This window comes from Sciurus vulgaris, assembly GCF_902686455.1.
Source record: "Sciurus vulgaris genome assembly, chromosome: 13".
NCBI classification, from domain to species: Eukaryota; Metazoa; Chordata; class Mammalia; order Rodentia; family Sciuridae; genus Sciurus; species Sciurus vulgaris.
The window spans coordinates 41,528,008-41,540,021 of record NC_136474.1 but is presented as its reverse complement, the minus strand read 5'-3'; the positions used below and the strand labels follow the sequence as shown (position 1 = coordinate 41,540,021).

General features: G+C 36.4%; 1 protein-coding gene across 8 annotated transcripts in view; it reads right to left on the bottom strand.

Moving 5' to 3' along the window:
* L3MBTL4 (L3MBTL histone methyl-lysine binding protein 4) overlaps positions 1-12,014 on the bottom strand; it is a 490,814-nt gene that overhangs the window by 364,733 nt on the left and 114,067 nt on the right. For all 8 annotated transcript variants that reach the window (XM_079109233.1, XM_079109226.1, XM_079109227.1 and 5 more), the window contains exons 2-3: positions 8,752-8,834; positions 7,624-7,726 (exon numbers count right to left, since the gene is read on the bottom strand). In XM_079109233.1, the coding sequence (XP_078965359.1) occupies positions 7,624-7,695 (72 nt within the window). In that variant the 5' untranslated portion in view covers positions 7,696-7,726; positions 8,752-8,834. The remainder of the gene's footprint in view (positions 1-7,623; positions 7,727-8,751; positions 8,835-12,014) is intronic.

The window sequence follows — 12,014 nt, the reverse complement described above, 5'->3', positions numbered from 1 at the left end:
TCAGTCAATACATGCGAAATTCACATAATCCAAAACAACAAAACTCTCTACAGCAAAACTGAAATGGTAACAAGAAACAGCATTCAAGAGTTGATTATGCGCACATAACAGCCACTGAAGCACTTTTATAATCACTGTATCATTGAAAAATAAAAAGAAATATGTAATATGCTGTCACTCAGCTAATGAATTGTGATACTTGATTCAACACTTCCTTATTTGCTATTGAAATTCTGCCTAGAAACGGGAAAAAAAAACACTCCCCACCAAAATACTTTACCCTTCACTTCAGATTTAAATTATCCAAGTTTCCTGCATCTGTATGTTCTTTAGACAGATCAAGTTCTGGATATGCAGACACACACATATACATACAAAAGATCATAATTTTGAGTATCTGAGTAAGTATACACTTCTCTTATGATATACTGACTTAATTTGGAGAGGGTAATAAATATTTAACCAAAGGGTGCTCTACCATTGAGCAATGCCCCCAGCCATTTTTCATTTTTATTTTGAAATAGGGTCTTGCCCAGACTGGCCTGGAACATGTGATCCTCCTGCCTCAGTCTTCTGAATTGCTGGGTTACAGGTGTACACTACTGCATAGAACTTTACATTTTAAACAATTTTCAAACAGAAAAGTATTTAATATCACATGAAATAGTACAAAAATGTTGAATTTGGGGCCAGGAAAAATCCTGAGGTAAAATCCTAACCCTACCTGTAAAAAGCAATTTAAGTTTGAACAAATGATATAAATCCTCTGGACCTGATTTTTCTCATTTGTTAAAATAAAGACACTGAACTAAATGTTCTCCAAAGTTCCTACTAGTTTTACCATTAGATGCTTCTGTCTGAACTAATTATTTCATAAAGGTAATAAATCTCTAATGCTACTAATTAACAGAGAATGAATTTTTAAAAACAAAAGGGGAAAAAATGAGCATTTTACCTTATTTTCCCAGACAGAAAACTTAAGGAAATCAATATGAATTGAGAAAAATGAAATCATTATTGTGATTTCCCAGGTTTCAAACTTTAGTTTCAAAACTGAAAATAAAGCTTTAGAAAAGAAAGTAACGTTCTGAAAGAGGGTAATAATGGTTGAGGGAACATAAAATAAGTCTTTGCAATTGTGCACTCCCACTCATTGACTTCACACCCGTCCTACAGGAAGAGAGGATCATGAGGTGGGGAAATAACCAAACAGGCTAGACATGCTGTCCCTCCTAAGTATGGTACTGGCCATACCACGCTTTACGACAAGTTTCAGTGATGTTTTTTAATTCATCAGTGTGTGGGAACAAAACAAAGAACTTTCAAATCCTCATATTCCTGCAGAGCCCGTCTCTGCCTTCACTGTCACACAGGAGCCTCCGGAGCTCGGGAGGATCCTCAAGAACCCTGCCGTCCCTACCCCAGAAGAACTGACAGCTGCCCCAAAAGCGACACGTACTGGTTTTGTAAACTAGGAAATGCTGGAATCCTATTTAGTAACTTCAGTAACAAACTTCTATATGAAGTTTACATGTTGGTTTGAGTCTATTTTTTGAGTTCTATTTGGCTCTATTCCAATGTGAAATATGAACTAAAGACAAATGAAATTAACCTTTGAGATAAAAATGCAGGAAGTTATGGAATTTTTTCCCATTGCTCTACTGGAATAGTTAGTGAAGAAAATGCTTCCATTTTAAGCAAATACTTGATAATAAAGCTATAGTCTCTGAATAAAATCTCCCTATAGTATTTACTAAGGCATATACAAATCTAAAGTAGCCTTATAAATATCACCTTCCAGTGGTTCCTCTACTATAGAAGAATTCTACTGGCTATTGCAAAATTACATCAGTCTCCATGTACAGAAACAAAGTGATAAAAATATAAGTACTGCTGAAAAATAAGAAATGAGCTATTCCACTATTCAGTCTATGCCCAAAGGACTTAAAATCACCATACTACAGTGACACAGTCACATCAACGTTTATAGCAGCTCAATTCACAATAGCTAAACTATGGAACCAACTTAGATGCCCTTCAATAGATGAACGGATAAAGAAACTGTGGTATATATACAGAATGGAATATTATTCAGCCTTAAAGAAGAATGAAGTTATGGAATTTGCAGGTAAATGAATGGAATTGGAGAATATCATGCTAAGTGAAATAAGCCAATACCCAAAACCAAAGGCCAAATATTTTCTCTGATAAGCAGATGCTGATCCATAATGGGTGGGGGGCGAATGGAGGAACTTTGGACTGGACAAAGGGGAGTGAGTGAAGGAAGGGGATGGGGAATAGCGGTGGGAAAGATGGTGGCATGAGACAGACATCAGTACTCCATGTACGATTACACAAATGGTGTGGCTCTACATTATGTACAACCAGAGAAGTGAAAATTTGTGCTCCATTGTGTACAGTGAGTTGAAGCACATTCTGATATCCTCTATAACTAAGTAGAACAAACAATAAAAAAAGAAAACAATGCTATTCTAAATATTTTCTCAGTATCTATTTAAAAGTGTTATGAAAGAGATTTATTACACTCTGTCCAAACTAAGGTCAACCATTGTTCCCTGCTGTCAATTTATCAAGGCCAGTGACCATATCAAGTACAATTCCCTCTGCTCTGCCCCAAGACCCACTGAGTGCTCAGCCAGAACTACCCAAGTCTTCTTACAATCTCGTTACTCACCAAATCTTAAGCTTACTGAAATAGAAAGACTTAAAAATCTTCTAAAAACAAAGTGGGGCCCAGTGGTAAAGGGATTGTCCTTGGCTGCAGAGCAAATAAGCAACAGAGCCAAAGACTTAACTCCTGTCTTCTAACCCTCATCCTTCGCTCATTCTACTACATTGCCAATAGCAACATCTGCTGCAGTCAGACAAGGCATTAAAATCCTACCATATATCACACGTCATGTTCACTTCCAACCTCACACCTTTACAAAAACCATACCTTAGAGCACTGATATGCTCCATAAGTACTGCAACTGAGCTATATCCCCAGTCCAGTTCTCTTTTATTTAGCAAGACATTAAGATCCTTTAGGGAAATAAAAATGTCTCATATCTCTATCTTTCTCTATCTTCCAAAATTTATGACTCAATATTTAAACATTGATTTGCTGTTTTTAGAAGGTTCAGAGGGAGAGAAAGAATGGGAATTAACATTTCCTTAATACCAGATATTATATACACACAAAGAGAGGCCATATATTTTATTCTTGTACAGTCAAATAAAACTTCCTTTGTATTTGTTAAATTTGCACTTTTCTGTAGGAAATTTGAAATTTTACAGGCTACATAATGTTTTGGGGTTTTGTGCCCAGAACACCCACACATACTAAACATCAATAAAATCACTATAAAAAATGTCGTTTCCCCAATTACCATCTACCTACACTATGCTAGTCAATTCTAAAGGTGATGGGTAGAAAAAGCTAGGAAAGAGCACCCAAAATGACACTGATCTTTGTGTTGGATGCTGTACAAAGGCATCATATGTCAAGGAGTCCCAAAGGAGCAAAGAACACCCTTCTTCAAGTCTATGGCAGCATTAAGGAGACCAGTTCCAGAAACAAAAGTTCATGTGTACAGGAGAAATGAGTGAGCAAAGATATGAGACAAGTAAAAAAACCCAGGGAAAAGAGGCACTCTGGCAGAAACTGTTAGGGAGAAGATAAACTAGAGTAACCTTTCTGCAGGATGACCTTGAAAGGCTACTCCAAATTTTAAATGCATGCACCCTTTAATAAGACAGTCCCACTGATAAGGTTTTATCTGTGAACCCACTGCAAAGGTATACCCAGATCAAAAAGATGTATGACGTGGTGTGTTACCCACAAAAGTAAAAATAAGTCAAATGTTTACAGTAGGGCATTGTTTAAAAATTGTGATATATTCACAGAACGAACACTGTGCACCACTGAAACTAATAAGAAGGCCCACATGTCCAAGATACACCTAATAATTGCAAAAAAAATCAATACAGAACAATAGGTAGAATATAAGGTCACCTGAGGTATGTATTTGTGTTATGTATGTTTATGTGCATAGCAGGTGGAGGTTCTTAACTTTCATTTTTCTTTTTTGTGTTCTACAGATATAAAACAATCTATCAAAAGTGGTCCCACTTTTACAAAAATACTTGGCAATTTAATATACATATGATTGGGCAGAGAATTTATGTCTCATTTCAATACTTGTCTGTACAATTTGATTTTTTTAACCAAATGACTGGGGTTTTTGTTTGTTATATTTTGTTTTGGGTTTTTTGTTTGTTTGTTTGTTTTTGTTTTTTAGGTACCAGGGATTGAACCCAGGGCTGATTAATCATTGAATCACATCCTTAGCCTTTTTTATTTTTTATTTTTTGACAGGGTCTCACTAGGTTGCTTACAATTTTGCTACGTTGTTGAGACTGGCTTCAAACCTGTGATCCTCCTGCCTCAGCCTCCTGAGCCACTGGGATTAGTGTGTGCCATTGTGCCTGGCATGTGACTGTATTTTGAAAAGTATAAATATTTTAAAAATTCTATGCAGAAATACTTAGAAAATATTAATCCAGGAAAACATCCACTGACAGATATTATTAGCATCTAGAAATTACTGGATATTCAAAACATTAAATTACTGTCTCAGAAGCAGATACTGAACTGTGCATTTGTTTGATGCTTTATATACTTAATCTGCCAGCGGGATCTTACTTGTTTGAATGGAAATGCTACTTGTAAAATCAGAAGGTGACACAGAAAGCAAAGAATTTTATTGATGTTTTAAGGAATCTAAGAAAATCTAAGCATGACTGACCCCTCTCTCCATAGTAAATATAGTCCTAGAAGTGAGCTAGCTCTCTGTATTAAACTACTGTTGAATTCAACTGATGAAAATGGGCACTGTAACTAGCAATGAGCCCCAAAATGACTGAGAAATGTTGAAACTCATTCTACATGTGCATCTTTTAATTATCCTATGAGAATATCTGTTAAAATAACAATGTGATCCAAACATCTCAAAACTTAAATTGTAATATGGTCCTTTAAAAAATAATTTTCTTACTATTAATCTAAGAAATCCATTTGCCTGGAAATCCCATTAGATACCAAGAATATCATTTTACAAATTATCAGAAATCCAGCTATGCAGGGCCCCACACTAAAGCACAACTGTCAGGACTTCTTAAGCTCAAAAACTGGGAAAATTCCACTGTAGGGCAGGAAAAATGGTAAAAGCAGTAGGATTAGGTTAGAAACTGAGGTGGAATTTAAGAGACAATGGGGATTTGTACTATAACAGAAAAGACAGAAGGTTAATTATTAAGTTGTAGAACAAGAATACTGAGAAAAAGTGAGAATGATCTTAGCAGTTTAAAGAGAAATGACACTGATTTTAAAAACTAAATACTTTTAAAAGGTGGGGGTGGTCTCAAATGTTGAACTAAAATAACACAGAAAAATGAAGGAGCCAGTATTGATAAATGCATTTCGCCATACAACCATTACCACCACATAGTCGTTACACCCTATTTTTTCAGTCCAGAAATTGGTTTATGACCTTTCATCCTGTCATAGTTGCATGCTATAGTCCTGTTGCTCATGCCACATAAAAGGTCAAAAGAGCAGCAATGTATTCACCCAGGGGCATATGGATACCATATTCTGGGCATTGCAAGCAGTGAGCCCAGAATTCTCAGTGAATGGGCACTCTCAGTTGATTTGTGCAGTTTGTTCAGAGTGCTGAAGCACTAAAATTGTTGTCACTCAAACAAATGAAGAGCCACAGGCTCAAGGAGAGCAGGTGGGCAAGTGAAGCTATATCAAGTAAGTCACATGATACAGTAAGACGCACATCTTCCCACCACAGCTAAACTGTACAGTCACCTTCTGGTTATACATTACTATATGAAGTATTTCTTTCTGATTATGGGCAAATATAAAAAGTAGTCTGCAAACTTCAAACTGAAAGTGATTATGTTCACTGAAGAGCATGGAAACAAAACTGTGAGTAAAAAGATTTTTTGTAGCTTTTTTAAGCTTCACACAATGGTTGCATCCCACTAAAAATCTGCAACTATTATGCAGTGAAATGTATTTTACTCTAATGTATTTACCTATAACACTAGTAGCAGATAAGATGAACAATGCACAGAGCCCCTAGGACAATGGTTCTCAAATACCAGCAGTCAACAGAATCACCTTCATTGATAAAATACAGATTGCTGGGTCCCACCCAGAGAATCTGATTCAGCAGACTGAGACCAAGAAATGTGCATTTCTAACAAACCCCCAGGATATGCTGGTGTTGCTGCCTGGGGACCACAGGAATAACCGAACACATCAACTCCTGATTTTCTTCATACTCTTTCTCTTCAGAGGGCATGACACAGCAAACCAAAGATGCTGAAAAGAATGGTATCCTTGCAAAGTATCAGACAGGTACAACTCTGAGTAGGTCTGGTCCAAGTGACCTCTTAAACACCCAGTCTTCTCTGCAGTACATCTGGAGCTCTGACTCTCCTAGCATTGATCTAAAGATGCAACCACCCAGGGAAATGGGCCCACCTCTACCCAGATCATGCCACCTCACAGTGAGGCTGATCCCAATGAAACAGCTCTGAAGCTTGATACCAAATTATAGTTAATATCTTGAAACTAACTGCACACCAAACCAGTGCTTATGTTATATCTAGGGTTCATCGAACCATACCAAACCTGGCACTGAACCACAGAATGTCCTATATTATGTCACCACACCAAAGATAATGTCTAAATGTACAACCATGGACCACATGAAGACCCCTAATAAATGATGAGAGTCCATGAGGGAGACACAAATGAGAACGCTGTTAATTGGCCACTATTCCAAAAATTGCCACCACAGATGTCTTTGGGTCATATTGCCAACCTTCAAATTCCCAGGAATAGATAAAGATGTACCAAGGAAACAGCACAGTGAAGGGAACTAGATGCATGACGAACATTATACCTTCTAGGTGTCTACATCTTGCTGTAAAGGGATTTTTAGGTGTGATTAGCACCTAATTAAGTAGACTTAAGAAAAGCAGATTACCCTCCATACTGTGGGTGAGTCTCATTCAATCAGCTGAAGGCTTTAAAAGAAAACAGAGGTCCAAGGGAAAGAAAGAAAGAACTCTGCCGCCAGCCTGATGTGGGACTCAAGTCCACAATGCCAACTCTTCCCTGAGACTACAGCCTTCCCTGAAGATTTCAGAATTTTTGGCCCCATAACTGCATGAGACAATTCCTTAAAATAATTCTAGAGACAGGTGATAGATGATAGACACAGACATACTATTGGTTCTGTTTCTTTGAAGAACCCTAATAAAACTATCTACAGTTCACAGTCTCCATTACCCTACTTGATATTGATCAATCACCTCCATCTTTGTAAAAGAAAAGGTCTCCTTTCACCTTTAAAATTAAAATTACCTTTTAAAATGTACCAAACTTTAATGACACATATATGTAAAACTCAACAACAAGCAAGTAGTTTCCAGTGACTGAAAATACCCCTCAGTTATAGTTATAGAAGCTGAACCATTCCACATGCCTTTCAACAGTGACCACAGACTGTGAGGAAGAGCCAAGAAACAATATCTCACCAAGCATCCATCTTGATGCAAGTGCTCTTTGGAGTCCATACTAAGCTTTCTCTTCCTGTTGGGTTGTTTCATTGCCACTTCAGCCCTTCTTAGCAGTGTTTCTCTGCAAAAGAATGTCACATAAAAAGTTGGGGGTTTCTGTCTTTCAGAATTACACAAGCAAATTGAATTTGCTTGTGTAATTCAAATAAAAAAACCATGCTGCTATAGTTCACATATAGTTTGAATATGTCCCCAAGGGTTCAAGTGTTGAAAGCTTGGTCTCCAGTGTGGCAATATTAAGAGGTGGTGGGGCATTTAAAAGGTGAGGCCTAGTGGAAGCATTGCCTTTGAAAAGGATCAACATACTTCTCCTGGGACCCCGGTTAGTTCCCAACGGAGTTGTTTTATATATACAAAAACCAAGCCAAGTGGTGATGCACACCTGTAGTCCCAGCAACTTAGGAGGCTAGGGCAAGAGGATCATAAGTTCAAGGTCAGCTTCAGCAACTTATGAGATACTAAGCAACTTACCAAGAACCTGTCTCAAAATTTTTAAAAAGGGGTGGAGGGGCTTGGGGATGTGGCTCTGTGGTTAAGCACCCCTGGATTCAATTCTCAGTACTAAAAGAAAATAAACAAGCCTGGTTATTCCAACATCTGACTTACTGTGCAGTCTCTTCCCTTACGTGTATGCTCCCACAATTGTGATTCCACCCACCATGAGGTCTTCAACAAAGCCAAGTTGATGCAGCCACCATGCACCTGAACCTCTAAAACTATGAGCTAAATAAACCTCTTTTAAAAAATAAATATCCATTTTCAGGATTTTGTTATAGTAACAAAAAAATTGACTAATATACATCCTTTCAATTATACGTCTTATAATTGGTTATTATAAATAACTGATTATGAGCTGACAAAAATTTTTGTTATTTGTTTTAAATCCCCTTATATAATACCAAAATCATGTGATAGAGATGGTTTTTCTATCTCATCTAGAATAAATAACAAAGAAAATAGACATTAATGCCTTGGGTTTTATCCGTGATAAAATAGTTTTGGAGGGGGATCATTTTGTTTTTCTGTTTGTTTGTTTTGCTGTTGCTCAATTAGGATTCACTGCAAATATACAGAATCTGTACTCACATGGTCGTCCTGCCCTTCAGGAATATGAAGGCAAAGGTATTCTTGGTAAGAGGTCTTAGTCATACAAAGCATAGCACATCAATCTGAAACAGATAAAATAAGAGAAAAAATTACCAATTTGATTTAAAAATAACTGTTCTTCAGAATATTACTCAAGAGGTATCAATGTTCTTTGAAAAGTTATTGGAATAAGATTCTTATAAAGCAGGCTGATGATTTTGGAGAACCAATGATCAGTATGATATGAGTACCACTGGAGTTATAACTTAAAAAGTCATTCATTTTGAATAATTTTAACAATGTATATATAAGTTTTTTAAAGCTTAACAGACTCAAATTATCAATATCTCTCATGCCTAAAAACCAGTAATACTGTTTACATCTACACAAATAAGCAGCTCAGGCTTGGTGCCTTTAGTAAAGTATTCATGCATGAAGAGACACAAGCCTTGCCCAGCCTGGCTTGCCTTTCACAATAAATAACACCCCATGGCTTATCAAGAAGAAATCATATGGCTACTGATGTTTTTCTCCTTACCATCAAGGTGGTCTGCCTTATTAATCCCCAATAATTATTTCAATAACCCTGGTTTGTTTAGTATAAGTAAGCCTGAATTTATATTATCATATCAGAAAAAAATGAAAGTTTCTATACCAAGGAATATCAAAATACAGTTTGGTAGCAACAGAATTCCCTTTAGATTTAGAAATAATAAAGCAGAAACATAAAAATGCCTAACAATCCATATAACATATTGCTGCTGAACAATAAAGGAATCAAATGCAAATCAAAATCAAATATCACTTAAAGGAGATGAATGAAAATTCATTGCATGGAGTGCATTCCAGAAAAGAATGAAAAGTCAACAACTAAATATCCTAACATTACAGCTCAAAGCCCTAGAAAAAGAAAAACAGAATAATAGCAAAAGTAGAAGAAGAGAAGAAATAATTAAAATTAGAGCTGAAATCAATGAAATTGAAACAAAAGAATATTCAAAAAATTGACAAAACAAAAAGCTGGTTCTTTGAAAAAGTAAACAAAATAGACAAACCCTTAGCCACACTAACAAAGAGAAGGGAAGAGAAAACTCAAATTACTAAAATTTGTGATGAAAAAGGAAATATCACGACAGACACCACTGAGATTCAGAACATAATGAGAAACTACTTCGAAAATCTGTATTCCAACAAAATAGAAACTACCGAAGACATTGACAAATTTCTAGAGACATTCTAAACCAGGAGGACATACATTATTATTTAAACAGATCAATATCAAGCAATGAAATAGAAGAAAACATTAAAAACCTAACATCCAAGAAAAGCCCAGGACCGAACGGATTCTCAGTCGAGTTCTACAAGACCTTCAAAGAAGGACTCATTCTAATACTTCTCAAAGTATTCCAGGAAATAGAAAAGGAGGGTACCCTACCAAACTCATTCTATGAAGCTAATATCACCCTCATACCCAAACCAGGAAAAGACACGTCAAGGAAGGAAAATTTTAGACCAATATCCTTGATGAATATACATGCAAAGATGTTAACAAAATATTAGCAAACCGTATCCAAAAGCATATTAAGAAAATCGTGCACCACGATCAAGTGGGGTTCACCCCTGGAATGCAAGGATGGTTTAACATCTGTAAATCAATAAACATAATCCATCATGTCAATAGACTTAACGGTAGGAATCATGGTTATTTCAATTGACACATAAAAAGCATTCAACAAAATACAGCACCCCTTCATGCTCTAAACACTAGAAAAAATAGGGATAGTAGGAGCATACCTCAACATTGTAAAGGCTATTTATGCTAAGCCCAAGGCCAACATCATTCTTAATGGAGAAAAATTGAAACTATTCCCTTTAAAAACGGGAACAAGACAGAGATGTCCTCTTTCACCACTTCTATTCAATATTCTCCTCGAAACTCTAGCCAGAGCAATTAGACAGACTAAAGAAATTAAAGGGATATGAATAGGAAAAGAGGAACTTAAGCTGTCACTATTTGCAGATGACATGATTCTATATTTAGAGGATCCAAAAAACTCCTCCAGAAAACTTCTAGACCTCATCAATGAATTCAGCAAGCTAGTAGGCTATAAAATCAACACACATAAATCTAAAGCATTTTTATATGCAAGCGATGAAACTTCTGAAAGGGAAATGAGGAAAACAACTCCATTTGCAATGGCCTCAAGAAAAATATAAAATACTTGGGAATCAATCTAACAAAAGAGGTAAAAGATCTCTACAATGAAAACTACAAAACATTGAAGAAAGAAATTGATGAAGACCTTAGAAGATGGAACTATCTCCCATGTTCTTGGATAGGCAGAATTAACATTGTTAAAACGGCCACACTATCAAAAGTGCTATACATCCCCAGCTCTCTGGGATTGTGGAAATAACAAACAAAAGTGCTATACAGATTCAATGCAATTCCAATTAAAATCCCAATGATGTACCTTACAGAAATAGAGCAAGCAATCATGAAATTCATCTGGAAGAATAAGAAACCCAGAATAGCTAAAGCAATCCTCAGTAGAAAGAGTGAAGCAGGGGGTATCCCAATACCAGACCTTCAACTATACTACAAAGCAATAGTAGCAAAAATGGCATGGTAACAAAATAGACACAATAGTAACAAAATAGACAGGTAGATCAGTGGTACAGTATAGAGGACACAGACACAAACCCAAATAAATACAATTTTCTCATACTAGACAAAGGTGCCAAAAATATGCAGTGGAGAAAAGATAGCCTCTTCAACAAATGGTGCTGGGAAAACTGGAAATCCATATGCAACAGAATGAAACTAAACCCCTACCTCTCACCCTGCACAAAAATCAACTCACAATGGATGAAGAACCTTGAAATCAGACCAGGGACCCTGCATCTTATAAAAGAAAAAGTAGGTCCAAATCTTCAACTTGTTGGCTTAGGATCAGACTTCCTTAACAGGGCTCCCATAGCTCAAGAAATAACTGGGACAATAATCAATAACTGGGACAGATTCAAACTAAATAGCTTTGTCTCAGCAAAGGAAACTATCAGCAATGCAAAGAGAGAGACTACAGAGTGGGAGAATATCTTTGCCACTTCAGATAGAGCACTAATTTCCAGAATCTATAAAGAACTCAAAAAACTCTACACCAAGAATACATATAACCCAATCAACAAATGGGCTAAGGATATGAGCAGACACTTCACAGAAGAAGATCTACAAGCAATCAACAAACATATGAAAAAATGCT